This window comes from Debaryomyces fabryi (assembly GCF_001447935.2).
Source record: "Debaryomyces fabryi strain CBS 789 chromosome Unknown contig00015, whole genome shotgun sequence".
Taxonomy (NCBI): domain Eukaryota; kingdom Fungi; phylum Ascomycota; class Pichiomycetes; order Serinales; family Debaryomycetaceae; genus Debaryomyces; species Debaryomyces fabryi.
In genome coordinates, this window is record NW_015385441.1 from 96889 (window position 1) to 112289 (window position 15401).

General features: G+C 37.1%; 11 protein-coding genes across 11 annotated transcripts; 6 read left to right on the plus strand and 5 right to left on the minus strand.

Annotated features, from left to right (window-relative positions):
* Positions 1-1809: 1809 nt before the first annotated feature.
* Positions 1810-2151, plus strand: AC631_01209 (mitochondrial 54S ribosomal protein mL60; the record flags this gene model as incomplete). The annotated part of the gene is made up of 1 exon (XM_015610039.1): positions 1810-2151. One exon carries the CDS (start codon positions 1810-1812, stop codon positions 2149-2151), a length of 342 nt encoding a protein of 113 aa, XP_015469177.1.
* Positions 2152-2486: 335 nt separating this feature from the next.
* On the minus strand, positions 2487-3170 carry AC631_01210 (kinetochore-associated Ndc80 complex subunit; the record flags this gene model as incomplete). Its single annotated transcript, XM_015610040.1, has 1 exon — positions 2487-3170. The coding sequence occupies one exon, from the start codon at positions 3168-3170 to the stop codon at positions 2487-2489; it is 684 nt and encodes a 227-aa protein (XP_015469178.1).
* Positions 3171-3328: 158 nt separating this feature from the next.
* Positions 3329-3682, plus strand: AC631_01211 (uncharacterized protein; the record flags this gene model as incomplete). The annotated part of the gene is made up of 1 exon (XM_015610041.1): positions 3329-3682. The coding sequence occupies one exon, from the start codon at positions 3329-3331 to the stop codon at positions 3680-3682; it is 354 nt and encodes a 117-aa protein (XP_015469179.1).
* Positions 3683-4012: 330 nt separating this feature from the next.
* HSK3 (Hsk3p) lies at positions 4013-4255 on the minus strand (the record flags this gene model as incomplete). Its single annotated transcript, XM_015610042.1, has 1 exon — positions 4013-4255. The coding sequence occupies one exon, from the start codon at positions 4253-4255 to the stop codon at positions 4013-4015; it is 243 nt and encodes an 80-aa protein (XP_015469180.1).
* Positions 4256-4599: 344 nt separating this feature from the next.
* HAP42 (Hap42p) lies at positions 4600-6063 on the plus strand (the record flags this gene model as incomplete). The annotated part of the gene is made up of 1 exon (XM_015610043.1): positions 4600-6063. One exon carries the CDS (start codon positions 4600-4602, stop codon positions 6061-6063), a length of 1464 nt encoding a protein of 487 aa, XP_015469181.1.
* A 206-nt stretch (positions 6064-6269) lies between these two features.
* AC631_01214 (succinate dehydrogenase cytochrome b subunit SDH3) lies at positions 6270-6907 on the minus strand (the record flags this gene model as incomplete). Its single annotated transcript, XM_015610044.1, has 2 exons — positions 6270-6766; positions 6874-6907. The coding sequence occupies 2 exons, from the start codon at positions 6905-6907 to the stop codon at positions 6270-6272; spliced, it is 531 nt and encodes a 176-aa protein (XP_015469182.1).
* A 664-nt stretch (positions 6908-7571) lies between these two features.
* On the plus strand, positions 7572-9716 carry AC631_01215 (uncharacterized protein; the record flags this gene model as incomplete). Its single annotated transcript, XM_015610045.1, has 1 exon — positions 7572-9716. One exon carries the CDS (start codon positions 7572-7574, stop codon positions 9714-9716), a length of 2145 nt encoding a protein of 714 aa, XP_015469183.1.
* Positions 9717-9970: 254 nt separating this feature from the next.
* On the plus strand, positions 9971-12220 carry STT3 (dolichyl-diphosphooligosaccharide--protein glycosyltransferase subunit; the record flags this gene model as incomplete). The annotated part of the gene is made up of 1 exon (XM_015610046.1): positions 9971-12220. The coding sequence occupies one exon, from the start codon at positions 9971-9973 to the stop codon at positions 12218-12220; it is 2250 nt and encodes a 749-aa protein (XP_015469184.1).
* Positions 12221-12392: 172 nt separating this feature from the next.
* Positions 12393-12974, plus strand: AC631_01217 (uncharacterized protein; the record flags this gene model as incomplete). The annotated part of the gene is made up of 1 exon (XM_015610047.1): positions 12393-12974. The coding sequence occupies one exon, from the start codon at positions 12393-12395 to the stop codon at positions 12972-12974; it is 582 nt and encodes a 193-aa protein (XP_015469185.1).
* Positions 12975-13101: 127 nt separating this feature from the next.
* AC631_01218 (mRNA (N6-adenosine)-methyltransferase) lies at positions 13102-14655 on the minus strand (the record flags this gene model as incomplete). The annotated part of the gene is made up of 1 exon (XM_015610048.1): positions 13102-14655. One exon carries the CDS (start codon positions 14653-14655, stop codon positions 13102-13104), a length of 1554 nt encoding a protein of 517 aa, XP_015469186.1.
* A 311-nt stretch (positions 14656-14966) lies between these two features.
* On the minus strand, positions 14967-15371 carry AC631_01219 (uncharacterized protein; the record flags this gene model as incomplete). Its single annotated transcript, XM_015610049.1, has 1 exon — positions 14967-15371. The coding sequence occupies one exon, from the start codon at positions 15369-15371 to the stop codon at positions 14967-14969; it is 405 nt and encodes a 134-aa protein (XP_015469187.1).
* Between the last annotated feature and the right edge of the window lie 30 nt (positions 15372-15401).

Genomic DNA, 15401 nt, shown 5'->3' on the forward strand with positions numbered 1-15401 from the left:
ACCTTTTTTTGCTGCTACCGCTGCATTCGCTTCCAAGCGATCACCACATCATACCCCATTTTTGGCCTGCCCGCTCGTCCTAAAGTGCTGCATGTTTATACAATTGCTGGGTTTCGTAGCTCGGGGTAGGTTTCGCGCATTTGTGACTACTGTGTTTCATATGACCTGACTCAGATCGTATCAGAACATAAAACCGCCCCAGCATGAAGAAGTAGAATGCTGTAGAAGACAGCATATATGCTACTGCAATTACGCAGACCACTATATAGCTTGGTGGTTGGATATTTATTCACCCGCTCACTGATGTTATTATGGGGTAAATTTCTCGCTAAAGAAAGTCCGACATTTTAAGTGGAGTCACTCTCAATGCTAATACTTAGCACTACCAAAAGAGTCTACACACAGTCTTGTGTGCGCCTTTACTAGCCTTTTAGTGTTAAGTCATACAATAGCTCTCAGACATAGGCCTGCCAACTGTAAACAAATTCTCCACTAATATAACATTTGCCAATTGTGTAACTCTTGTAAAGTGCAATTTTCTTTATTTACCTGCTATTGTTGCTCATTGCGGGATTCGGGAATTAAACAAAAAAATTCTTTTTGTACGCAATTGTATATGTATAGTCAATGACGTTAAAATTTTAGGAAAGGTGCACTACGACATGTTTATGCGAATTACTATAGAGTTGATTTATTGCTTGTTGGCAAATGATCTTGTGTATCCACTAGATAATGCAAATAGCACATCATTACCCGGGAATAAGACTCACATATAGTCTATTACGCCCTTAACTTATATTGCGAAGATTGGGTTGCTATCTTCTGAGTCCTGCTTGCGCTTGGTGGGGTGTATATGGATTTGTTGGACTGGGCGGATTGACCAGACTTGATGTAAATGTATGAAGTTAGGCATAAATCCGATTGAACTAGAAAAAGGCAACAATGTCTTTGTAGTTAGAATAAAGCAAATCTGGGTAGTCTCGTAATAATAATTTTGTAGAACTTTTTATGAATTCTCAGTTTTTAGAAATTACTGCGAAATTTGATATCAATTATAATTAAGTTTCTTAGCTGGCGATACCCTAGTATTTGATAAAAGTAAAGATGAGGGAATGGTATGGTGTGAAGATCAATAGCGTTGAATCCTCTAACCGTTGATAAGAAAAGTATAAAGACTCGTTTGCGACAGGAAATGAAATTGGAAGTAATAAATATTTTTTGCAAGATTCAGAATAAAATTGACATTTACTTAATATATAATGAGAAATTATGCTCCCAAGAAACTAAGAAGCAAAGCTATCAGGAACAGGCAACTGGGTGTATCTTTCACATCATTGAACTTCACATGCATATAGTTTAGGCTGTCTCATTCTTGTACATCAAATGTTAAAGAGAGAAACGAGAGCCTAAAAACTTTCTAATAAAAGCTTAATTAAATAAAGAGTTTAGGAGTAGCAAAAGGAGTAGCAAAAGAGTTACAAGGTCGATTTTAATATTAAACACAGTTGGTTATTCATGTATACTGCTCTTACCTTTTGATCGCCAACCAAGTATTCATCTCTCAGGAATATAAGACTATATTCATGTCACTTTGTAAGTATAGGAAAATAATAGTGTTATCATTCTATTAACAATGCATCGTAATAGAAAAACGGTAATGGGGTACCACCGATAGAATACAGTGTTCCAGGTATAGACTATATGGCTATTGAAATAATGGTACGCGCACACAAACATTTCTGAAAAATTCTGAAAAATAAAATACTTGATCATGAAGTCTGTCCTTCACTAGTTAAGTATAAAGTAAATATGTTTGGTGCATTCAAGTCAACCTTATCGTTGAGCGGTGGTTACTTATGGAAGGTGGCACCAAGAATGTCTGGTCCACAAAAGTACAGATTAAGAAGAAGAATGAAAACAGTCGACGAAAATATTGAAGTTTTATATAAATCATTGAAATTAGATAATGTTGAATCCACGGGATACGACAAGATTGATTATTTAAAGTTTCAGTTTCCAAAAGAACATGAAATGACTCCTAAGGACAAATATACTACATTTGACAAGAAAGCCAAAGATTATAGAAAGTCAATTCATAGAGTTCCGAAATGGACCAAGTTATCGTTCAGAGAAAATCCTAAATACTTCTAGATCGCCATTTTTGAATGCTTATATTTAATGTCTGTAAATAGTAATAAATTAAATTAAAATTGTTGAGGTCCAAGTGTAAATTATTAAAAACTAAAAACCCTTGTGTCAGCTGGAACCAGAATCATTCTTATAAAGGAACATGCAAGAACGAAAACATAATTGCCCAATGATCATAACATTGGCAAGTGTAATCAATACTAAAGTGGAGGGTAGTGAACATAATTTCTCTACGTCTTCCAGTATGATCGTTACCTGACGATCTCTAAACTGGTAGAGGTATAGTACATTTTAAGCAAGGTCCAATTTCAAACATAGAGATATTAATTAACCCACCCTTAGTAACCTTGGAGCCTATCCCATATGTAGTTAGTAATGAAATACTCGCTGTACTTGTCATCAATGTTAAGGATGCTGGATAAGTTGGTTTCCTTGTTATAAATAATCACTTTGTCTTGCTTGTTCTCGGGTTTACCCTCATCACCACTCTCGATTTCAATTCCAAGGTTTTTATAAATGTTGATCTTGATTGCTTTTGAATCGGGGTTCTTCAATATATTATCATTGATCAAATTATCATTCTTCATTTTCACTAACTCATACTTTTCCATCAAATCTTTCTTTGTTATATTAATAGAATTTATTTGACTTTCTAAGTCATTCAAGTTTTTGGCAAGTGATAACTTAAGATTATCCAATTCTATAGACTTCTCATTCATTACATTAAATATATTTTTGTTGTTTAAGTCACCCATAGATTCTTCGTTTCCATTACCCAAGACTTTTAAATTTTCGTAATTAATTCCACTGACTTTAGTTAGCAAGTTTATCTCTGACATTAAACTCTGGAATTCACTTTTCATGGCATTTAGTTTGGTTTCATAATTTTCAATAATATTTGATCTGTATTGATTAGTTTTGTTTATAACCTCTTCTATTCTTCTTAAAGTCAATAAGTCAGGCTCTATTTCAAAGCTTTCTATCGATGATAAAAGCAATTTATCCGGCTTTTCGTGAAACATTATATTCTTATGCTAATGGTCCAATAAATCTACTGACTTATGTGTTGTTTATATTCTGTGTTTTGTAAGGGCCTTTTGTTTTTTTAAAGAACTGCGCGATAAAAAAATCATCAATGAAATTTTGACCATTTCGTATCAAATATTCAGGAACTACTATCATGGCTAAACCAGAAAAGAAGACGTTTGAAGACGTTGAATTACCTTCAAATCCTAATTTACCAGCATGGATGCTTACACCAAAAGAAGAGAAGCTTATTTTTGAAAGATGGAGAAAGAAGGCGTTCCTGAGATGCGATGAATTAATAAAGAAATATATCGAATGCACTAATAGTTATAGCGCACTCGAAGCGATGACAAAATGCCAGGCAGCAAACAATATTGCACAAGGATGTGTAGCCAAATACCAAAAGGTGGAGTATCTTGATATTGAGAGAGATATTCTTATTAAAGAAAAGGCGGAAAAGAGAAAATTGTACAGAGAATCCTTAAAGGCCACTCAAAATGAAGCCTAAACATGTATATACTATTAATAAATCTATATGGATCACTACAAACTATCTATTTAGGATTTCCAACAGTAGCTTCAATTAGTAAATAGATATTCATCGAGGTATCGCTCGATAAAATTAGACAGTTACAATCTGTATTCCAGTACAGAACGTAATATTGGACAGCAATTCCTCTTATAGGTCAAGTTTCCAGTTATGACTTGTGCCCTTTGTTCTTGATGTAAGACTCCCGTTGTGTAAAATATTCCAACACTTCTCGCAGGTTTATCCGTACCTTATCCGATGAAGTAGTTTATGACCAGCAAAAGAGTGAAATGAGTGCAAAGCTAGGTTTTAGACTTGACGTTCGCTCAGACTGAAGTTATCATTTTCAAATACTGTATGACTTGCCATGAATAACGATCCGTGCATTATACCCATTTTCTCTATTGATTTAAACTGTGCTGATGTGGTGTTTATCAATTCATTAAAGTCAGATAAATTGGCATGTAATTGTGCTAATTGAGAATTTAGATGACTCAAGTGTCTTTGCTTCAAAGACGAGTTAGATGTAGGTTGGTTCAGTGTACTATACATTCGGACTAGTAGTGAAATATCTAATGATAAATATGGCTATATGATATGTTTAAGTTTGTTTATATATTTCCGCAATTACCGCTAACCGAGTCTACGAAAAATTGAAAAAATTAAATTTACGACTTCTTTATCCTTGGTATAGTAAGCGAATATTATATCATATTACAAGTGCAAGAGTTTGGGTATATATAGATCGTTCTGATTAGAGATTATACTTTCAGCTGTTTTAGGGAAAAAATCCGTAATTTAGAGATCATCTTTCAACCCTTGTCCCCGGATTTTAGTGAAAAAGATCGTGAAAGACACTGATTGATGTATTTATAGCATAAGCATTCTATTTGAACATGTCCACAGATAATATAACAGATGATAAAGGTACAATACCATCAAATTTTAGGTACTCACCCGTCAACGTGAACAATAATAAGGGAGATAATGGCTTCCAGGAACAGAAATTAGCCCCTACTAATATGTCGTATAAATCTTCCCACCCATATGGGCAGACCTCGATACACATGCATGGTGATTTAAGCAACCAAGGGAAGAATATTCCAAACAAGTATCCAAATATCAAACCGGCTATTAGTATTAAACCTAAACCGGTTCCGATCGCTTTGTCAAAACCTAACAATCATGTCATGTCAAATTTTGATATGCACTCGAAGTCCACATTAAAAAATGATATTTCATTAAACATTAACACTTCAAAGAAATGGGTTCTACCACCTAGGCCACGTCCTGGAAGAAAGCCAACAGCTAATGCCGAGGATTCAGGTAATGACTTGGTGAATTCCGCATCTTCTAGTACCTCTTTTAATTCAAGGCCACATAAAAATAATGGAAAGAAGAAGGTAAAGATAGGTCATAATGAGGCTATAAAGGTGGAAGATAGTGAGATAAGACTTAACGATGGCCTTCATGCTTCTAAAGTAGCTAATATGAATACTAATCCTCTTCATGTGCCTAAGCCGGCTCAAAAATCAGACCCTAACCAAGTGGCCGACTTAAAAATGAGCTATTTATCTAAATTAAAAGAGCAAGAGTTGATAAGAAATTACATCGACGTAATCAATAACCAAATTAACGAACTTAAGTTTGTTCAAAATGGGGTTATAACGTTTGATGCTCTTAATAGCGACAATGAAGCCAGGCCACAAAGAATAAGTCAATCTAACACTCCTATTACTAGAAATATCAATCAAATCAAGCCGGCTATGTCACAGTACGAGCAATTAGAAAAAATTAATAATATAAACGATTTGAATAAATTTTTGGCTTACCTTACAAGATCTTCGAATATTATTCATAGTGCTACCAAAAAGTTTATCGGCGATAATGCGACTGAAAGCGGTTTGAATAATCAAATTCAAAACTATCTTGATATACGGGCAACATACAAACTGAGTAGAAATCAAGAATTAAAAGAAATTGAAAAGGCAAAACACGAGAAACGCCCAATAAAAGCAGGTAATAGGAGGAATATAAGTACGAATAGTATTTTTATTCCTACATTATTAAAGCCTCTAAATATCGAGTCACAGGATGAAATAGGGGTTAACATTGTAGAAGAAGACCAAAATTTTGTAAATCAGGGAGAATTCTTAGACAAATTAATAATAAAGGACGAAGGAGAAGAAGATATTGTGAGAAGTAACGAATTAATACAGGAGCGTGATGAAATAGAAAGGTCTATAACAAAAAAGGGTGTTTCACTAAAAAAGCTGAAGACTTTTACATGCGGATTCTGTACAAATGACGCTTGCTTATGTTTGGACTCAGAGGTTGAGCTTAACCAGTTCAGAAGATAGCTACTTCAAAGGAAAATCATTGTCTACAAGAAAAAAGGCTCAAGTAATGAGATGCGTAGACTTTGCAAGACTTACGGTGAAAGCGCTGGCTAGCCCAAAGCTGAAGTCACAAATAATGATATAACGAATTAAAATCAATATATAATATAAAGTAGATATCACATATACTGATATATATAAATAAACTTAACATATTTATGCAGAGATTAGAAGAAAGTCAAGTAAGTACCGATAATGACGGTAAGGGCAGAAACAGCATAACCAGTTCTGTAAACACCCTTGATAGTTAATTCCTTACCAAAATCCCAGATCAAATGTCTGACACCGTTGAAGGCGTGGAATACAAATGGGTAGGCCATGGCACTCTTAGCTGCAATCTTAACTGCTACTGGTAAACCAGCAAAAGCACCAACTAAGGTAGCAGCATCAAATGGAATGTTCAAGATAGAAGTGGCAGCATATCCACAAGTTAAAGCGTAGAAACCAGCAGCCATAAACACACCACTGATTCTGTGCAAAGAAGACATGATCATGGTTAATTGTGGTTCGTAGATAGTCAAATGTGGTGAGGTTGGTCTGTTCTTACGTTGTGCCACTAAAACTTCTTGTTCTTGTTCGTGGGAAGCCTTGACAGTGGAAATACCTCTCATGGCACCACATCTGCTAGCGAGTCTGCTTGTGTTAACAATTGAACGGGAAGTTGCTGTCTTGGTTAGTATTTATGTTCTGGCTTGTTTTCATCGTTGTCCGATTCTTCGGCTCCGTCACAACCCTCGAAAGAGTTGGTCTTTCCCACTATTCTCTACTTACGTCTAACTAAACCTAAGCCAATACGTGAAATCATGTTGTGTGTCGAATATGTATGTATCAAACTATGCGTTTTCTATGAAACTATTCAATAATCTGAACTTTTGATATATATGTCCCGGTATATTTCGTTTGCACTAAACCAATGAAATTATTTTAATTTGTCACTCGTAAGTTGCTTATGTAATCGGTTTCTGGGGATGGACCTGGTCCTCTACAGAGTCTATCCTGCGAGTCTGAGAATTGGGAAGTGGTCCTAGGGGTTCTACGCCATGTCGCAAGCTCTCTTCTGACTGCTGGTCTTGTGTTTGTTTTGGTGATTGTTGGTCGTAGCAAATTATGCCTGGATCGTATGGGCCGGGGTTGGTGGTGAAAAGTTCGGGAGTAGATGGAACCAATCGAGTCGCGGACAATGTCGCACGATCGCCGATGTCGCGATGTCGCGATGTCGCGGTTATCGCCAGCATTTAGTCACATGACCGGCTAACCGTACCAAACAATCGATGATATTGTTGAAGAGCGTTACCATTACCCAGAGATAAGCAGCTAATTACGAGAAAACCTGGATATTCTAGTGATTTATAGTTGATTGGTCGCATACGGACACAGGAAATCATTTGGTAGTTTTAGAAATCCACGTCAACTGAATTTGAAGTACACTTGATAAAAAAGGCCGCCTTGATTAGTAGCATAACTCAAGAATGACGGAATCTAATAATGTCGCTAGCGACGGAACTACGGACGAAGATAAGGGGGGAAGCGGCGAAATGAGAAATGATGGTAAGAGGAATACTAAATTCACGATATCGACGCCTAGTTCGCCGGCAAAAGATGTTGTTGACGAGGGACAAGAGGTGAAGCGTGAGGGCTCCGGAGGTGGGGATGGGGATGAAGAAGGAAATCGGGCACAAGAGTCACAATTGGATGAAGCGTCTCAGAATTACGACAAACAGACGGGACAGGGGGACTTGATGTTCAAGAAAAAGGACGTGAGGAGGTCGAGAACGCAGTCTTTTCAGTCGGTGCTTTCGTCCGCGTCACTAAAGTCGTTGAAACAGCTGTATACCAATAACCAGCAACAGGGACCACCAGGACAACCGCTGCAGAGAACAAACAGTTATATAAGTGCACATAGTAACCCGAATACGGTGAAGAACTTCCAATCTTTTATCCAGGCACCTGTGTTATCGAGCATATCAAACTTGAAGAGTAATGGTGACGACGTCGAAATAGGCCAAAGACTTCCCTTTAGTAACCAATCAGGGAACGGTCTGGGCGATGTTAATGGAACAGATACTGGAAACAAAGGGTCGTCGTCGTCTACAACGTCGTTGAATGACGACGAGGCAGCGGACCAAGATATCATGATGCAGCAGCAAAAATTAACCTTGAATGCATTGAGAAAGTTGACCTTGTCTCCGATGCCCATAATTAACACCGAAGACAGCTTGCCGCAAAGAAAGCTGATATCTCGAAAATCGTCGTCTAAATTGACCGACAAATCTACAAGGAACTCGGAGCCCTATCAACCTGCAGAAGTCGATTTATCGTCGTTTGCGAGCTTGACGAGACAACCGAAACTAAGCTTAAACGAGATAACAGGTCCCAGCTCTTCTAGTGGTGACAGATCGCCTACAACGCCGAATACAACGAATAATCCTCCCGGTACGTCTGATAGTGTACCTATGAATAAATCAGGCACTCCCAAGCGTGCACCGGCCTTGCCAAGCTTAATGGAACAGTCTGATTCAAGCATTGCTACCAGCTTGAATACGGATGATGCTGCAGACAAAATACTGGCGACACAGAAGTACCATAAGGAGGTGCATCAAAATCATTTGCGGGACGTAAAGGCGCATATAAAAGATTTACCAGGAGTAAATAGTGGATCGCAGACAACTGGACCTTCATCTCTCAGCGATGCAAGAAGAAAATCAGGTCAACAAGTTCCTTTACATCAGCCAGTACCTCGCCCACAACATCAACCATATCAAACTAACAAGCCCAAGCTGAACAAACAATTGCAACAAATAAACAGTTTAAGAAGTCCCATGTATATTCCAGCAGTTTTACGGATGACTCAGGATATCAGTCGTTGTCAGTCAGCAACTAGCTCTCCCCAGAATGACATTTTCCCGCCCAATTTAAACGACTCCTCTGATAGCCATCCCGGTGGTTCCCCAGAAACAACTCACTCTGCACAAAACCCTTTGGTTCAGCATGCTCTTCAAGATAATTTAACTTCTACATCATCGAGAGGATCGACGAACTCTGTTGATTCGTTCAAATCTACAGAAAGCTCGTCGCCACCTGCCATGTCCCCAACTGGTCCATATACCATAAGCAAAAGAAAATACGAAACCATATTAAGACAGGCTCCTACCAGAAGACATTGGGTCAAGGATGAGCTCGTCAATAAGTGCGGCATTCCTACATGCTCCAAGGTATTCAACTTCTTCGAAAGAAGACATCACTGCAGAAAATGCGGTGGCATATACTGCAAAGAGCACACATCGCATTACCTCTACATTAATCATCTAGCTCAGTTCACCACCGGTGGCCGTGGTACGTTGTCTAAAGTATGTGATAACTGTATCGAGGAATACAATGAATTCATGAGGCATGAATTTGGAGTTAGCATTAACCCATCATATAACAAGAAAATTTCTAAGTCACAGCCATCGCAAATTCTGAATAAGCAGTCGTCTGGTGGGAAGCTTGACAAGCTGCCAAAGGAATCTCTAATGAAGTCCATAAACAACCAGAAGTTGGGTGATTCCACTACAAATAGAAATGACCAACCCGTTGGAAGTGTACCTGCAAACTGGAGTTGGAGTTCATTTTAATCTACATATTACTAATTTATTTATTGAAACCTCCTTGGTTTGATATAATTGACACAAACATTCATTAATAACCCTATCTATCTGTAGTACATACTCTTGGTACCAAACTAAGTACCCATACAAGTACCTGTCTGTATATTAAAATTTCAATCTCGATTACATAATCATTTGGAAATTCTCCCAAACAACACGGTGGTTAAATATGACGACTACTAGTTTCTATATCCTTTCAATAATCAAATACTTAATCAAATATGGTAGAAACTAAGGCTCAATTGAAGGTATTGGGGGTGAATATAGAGACTATTCGATTACTTTTGCAGGTAATTATCTTTATTTCAATTGCCGGGGCCGCAATTTCATCAAGATTATTTTCAGTTATTAGATATGAGAGTATTATTCACGAATTTGATCCATGGTTCAACTTTAGAGCCACCAAATACTTAGTTACACATTCATACTATGAATTCTTGAATTGGTTCGATGATAGAACTTGGTATCCTTTGGGTAGAGTCACCGGAGGAACATTGTATCCAGGGTTGATGGTTACCTCAGGTGTAATTTGGCATACATTGAGGGAATGGTTCAGTTTACCAGTTGACATTCGTAACATTTGTGTTTTGTTGGCGCCAGCCTTTTCTGGTTTAACCGCAATCTCGACATACTTCCTTACTAAGGAAATGAAGGATTCCAATGCAGGGTTGTTGGCTGCCATCTTTATGGGTATAGCTCCAGGTTACATTTCGAGATCCGTTGCTGGGTCGTACGATAACGAAGCAATTGCAATCACATTATTAATGGCCACTTTCTACTTTTGGATTAAGGCTATGAAGATTGGATCTGTGTTCTATGGTACATTAACAGCATTGTTTTACTTCTACATGGTTTCTGCATGGGGTGGTTATGTCTTCATTACTAACTTAATTCCTTTGCACATCTTCGTTTTAATTTTAATGGGTCGTTATAATCACAGGTTATATACCGCATACACTACGTGGTATGCATTGGGTACCTTAGCCTCCATGCAAATTCCGTTTGTTGGATTTTTGCCAATAAGATCCAACGATCATATGGCAGCTTTGGGTGTATTTGGCTTATTACAATTAGTTGCAGTAGGTCATTATGTCAAATCCAAGGTCCCATCTAAACAATTTAAGGGATTTTTGATGGTTTCTTTATCTTTAATCACTATCTTAGGTGTTGCAGGATTATTTGCTTTGACGGCTTTAGGCTGGATTGCACCATGGACTGGTCGTTTCTATTCTTTATGGGATACTAACTATGCAAAGATTCACATTCCTATTATTGCATCTGTTTCTGAGCATCAACCTACTGCATGGCCTGCTTTTTTCTTCGACACGAACATGTTGATTTGGTTATTCCCAGCTGGTATCTATTTATGTTTCCAAGAATTAAGAGATGAACATGTGTTCGTGATTATCTATGGTGTTTTGTGTTCTTACTTTGCAGGTGTTATGGTTAGATTAATGTTAACTTTGACTCCAATCATTTGTGTTGCGGCTGCTATCGCATTATCTAAGTTGTTCGATGTTTACTTGAACGTTGTTGATGTTTTCAAGGCTGATTCATCGGACGATATCAAAGTAGATTCAAAGAAATCAAAAACAAAAGCTTCTACCTCTACATCGAAGCCTTCTAAATTTATTCTATTATTATCAAAGGGAGTTGTCTTATTATCATTCACCTTTTATCTTGTCTACTTCGTATATCACTGTACTTGGGTAACATCAAATGCTTACTCGTCTCCATCAGTTGTCTTAGCTTCTAGAAACCCGGATGGCTCTCAAAGTATTATTGATGATTATAGAGAAGCTTACTACTGGTTGAGAATGAATACTCCTGAAGATGCTAAAGTGATGGCATGGTGGGATTATGGTTACCAAATTGGTGGTATGGCCGACCGTACTACCTTAGTTGACAACAACACATGGAACAACACACACATTGCAACTGTCGGTAAAGCAATGTGTTCTTCAGAGGATGTTGCATATGATATCTTGAAGAAACATGATGTCGACTATGTATTGGTTATCTTTGGTGGTTTACTTGGCTACTCTGGTGACGATATAAATAAATTCTTGTGGATGGTCAGAATTTCCGAAGGTATCTGGCCCGATGAAATCCATGAGCGTGACTACTTCACCGAAAGAGGTGAATATAAGGTTGATGGAGAAGCTTCCAAAGCAATGAAAGACTCTTTGATGTACAAAATGTCCTATTATAGATACACCGATTTATTCAACGGTAGAGACGGTATGGATAGAGTTAGAAACCAAGCCATTCCTGCTACTCAATCTCCAGAATTGGATGTGGTAGAAGAAGCATTCACGTCTCAAAACTGGATTGTAAGAATCTATAAAGTCAAAGACTTAGACAACATTGGTAGAGATTTACATTCTGCTGCGAAATTCGATAAATCTTCTAATCAACAAACCAAAAGAAAGAGAATTATAAAGAAACCATCATTAGATTTAAGAGAATAAGCAACTAGTATTGAAATCATTAGTATATATTTCTATATAAGTATTGAATAAAAACGGCAAATATTAAACTCCGCTTTTTAAGCTATCACATGATTGCAACTCGAATTTATAAATAAGCGAGACCCCTACAGCTTTTAATTTATTGCTGCTTACTGTGGTGTAATCTTCAAAAATGGGTATTTTGGATTTAGAAGGACATTTGATCTTTTATAGGTCATACCATTTTAATCAAGTAAATGTTGGCATTCACTTATGCTGTATTCCAATTATTTTATTTTCTACCCTAGCATTTCTTAGCCCTGTGAATATATTGGGCAAAGAATATCCATACGCTAATTTAGGGTCAGCCTTGGCATGGAGCTATGGTATATATTATTCCTTCCTTGACTGGAAATTAGGGATACCATCAATGGCATTGTTAGGTACATTGGCATATGTGTTCAAAACGATTTATATGAATTTGAGTGAGGTATCTGCTATTACCCAAAAAGAGTTTGTACAATATGCAATTGCTCTTCATGTTCTCTCGTGGTTGGCGCAATTTTATGGACATGGTGTTCATGAAAAGAGAGCACCTGCATTGTTAGATAATTTATTGCAAGCAATTGTATTGGCACCATTTTTTGTATCGTTTGAAATAGCTTTTTGGCTTGGCTATAAACTAGACTTGAAAAAGAGAATGGATAACGGGGCAGGCAAAAAAATCATGGAAATAAAACAAAAAGAAGCTGCGGCACAAATGTTAACTAGTTAGTCTTTGTTATTCCTGGGCATAATAAATTTATTCGATTTCTTTACGTTTAAGTCCCTGAGATATTCATCGTACTTCAACGAAACTTCCTTTTCGTAGAGAGACGTTCCTTGTAACTGATTTCCGATTGCTAGAAAATGTTAGTATCCTTATCTGAGGCGTGTTGAAAACTATACATACTCAACCATCCAGGCCGGACATTATGATCTCTTCCAAAGATTTCTAATTTTCTAGAGTGTGTTCCCACAATTCTTTCAACAATATCATATATTTCATCAGGTTTTCTCAGAGTTTCCCTAGTTCCACTAACAATCACATCAATGTCCATTAACCTGTTTATCCACGGTGGATCGCCTTTAATTCCCACGAGTAAGTGCTCTTTAGAATGATTTAGCCAATGACCGGTTCTTCCAGTTACAATAGTACGCTTCAACTGGTTCAACTTTATCCAGATCATTTCATCCGCTATGGTGTAACCCCAATTTTGCAACGCTTGACGACCAACTTCAATTGCCCGGCCGGTCACCCAAAGCAATATTAATCCTTCATCTTGCAACTCGTGCATAGGTAATGATAAGAGTTCGAAATCTTTGCATGTTCCATACGGCAAGGACATATGAATATCCCATGCTGGATCTGAAACAATAACTGCAAATTTTCCTAGAATCAGGAAGGGGAGGTATCTAACGTCACAATTGATCCACTGGGCAGGTATTTGTTTCCTTTGGTATTCCGTATAACATTCTCCCACGGTATATTCGTGGTCAGACGAACGCTTAGTGATATCTTGTTCCAGCTCATCTTGCTTGGCAGCAATTGGAAATAAACTATAATAATGCAAATAGCGGCATGTTTTCATCTTATGGCATGTATCCAAGTACGAACAATCTCCCAAATATAAATCAGTGTGATTATTAAGAATGGGCAAATAATGTATTTTAGTCTGCGAGCATTTGAGTAATTCAGATGGGATTACATTGTGTGCTTGTTGTATAATCTTGTGGGTATACAGCAATTCTGGTAGTCCCTGTTTAATTAACTCTCTTTTAAGACAAATATTGGATAATATGTGACAATGTTGTGGATCATCACATATTTCGTAATAGGGCTTCATTCTTGTTTTACGCCGAACTTTTTCCTGTGTTAGGCTAATCAGAGCTATTGGCTTTGTCAAAAGATTATCTAGCATTGGCAAATCTATATTAACTTCAAGATTCGAATCGTAATTTATGGGCCGTTCCTCCATGATGGTGGTTTGCAATGGCTGCCCCAACAAGGAAATTAAGAATTCATACTTGCTTTTATATTGGTCCATAGACAATTGATTATTTTCTTTGAATTTTGTCTCCTTTATCTGTAAGCTACTTAAGCGTTCTTTAAGAATGGCTAACCGCTGCCAATTTATCCATTTGAGACATGGCTCGCTTATCGAGCATGTAGTTTCATTCCACTTGTATTCTTGTAAGTCAATATCAAATTCTAATGCACGACCGCTAATGTCACATAACTTAAGAACTAACTTGATGAATGCCTGAAATGTGTAACTGGACCCTGTCCCTTTTTTTTCGTTATATTTGTTAAATAAGTTATGTATAACACATAATTTTCCTCTTATTGGATCCTGAATCAAATCTTCTTTCGATTCCAAGATGAAATTCGTTATTGTTTCTAAGGCACTCCGCATTGTCTGTAATATCAATTTTTCAATCACAAGAACTGAACTAGATATTTAGTAAGAGTAGAAAAGAAGTAAAACAATAAAAAAATTTGGCTGTGAAAAAGTGTGAAAATAGCGAAAATCTGAAACAATTACACTTAAAACAAAAATTGGTGCATTATATAAAAATACAAAATACCCGTAATAGATACAAAGACTAAATGACTTATATAACAAAAAAGCGTGTAAATAATTTTCTAATGTAAATCAAAAACTAAAAAAGTTGGAAAAAAATACGAATTATGGAACATAATAAAACAAGTCGTAAATTAGCACCCTTAAAATCCAAAAGGATTATCGGGTGTAGCAGCTTGAAGATTAGCTCTTCTTCCGCCTGTAGGTTGGTTTTGTAAAGTAGATGGAGCATTACCAAATCCGGCACCAGTAGGTTGCGATTGTAAAGGTTGGAATTGAGGTTGTTGACCAAATGTTGTAGTAGGAAATTGGGCTTGGGGTTGGTTAAATGTGTTTGAACCATTGATATTAGTATTTTGGAACATATTTGATAATTGGTTCATATTAGGTTGCTGTTGGAACTGGTTAAACGATGGTTGTTGTTGTTGTTGCTGGACACCAAAGCTAGTCTGTGGCATCATCTGTGGTTGACCAAAAGAAGGCTGCTGTTGCATATTAGATTGGAAACCACCTGATATTTGATTGCCATACGAAGGCTGTTGCAGCATATTGTTGTTAATTGGCTGGAACCCCCCAGT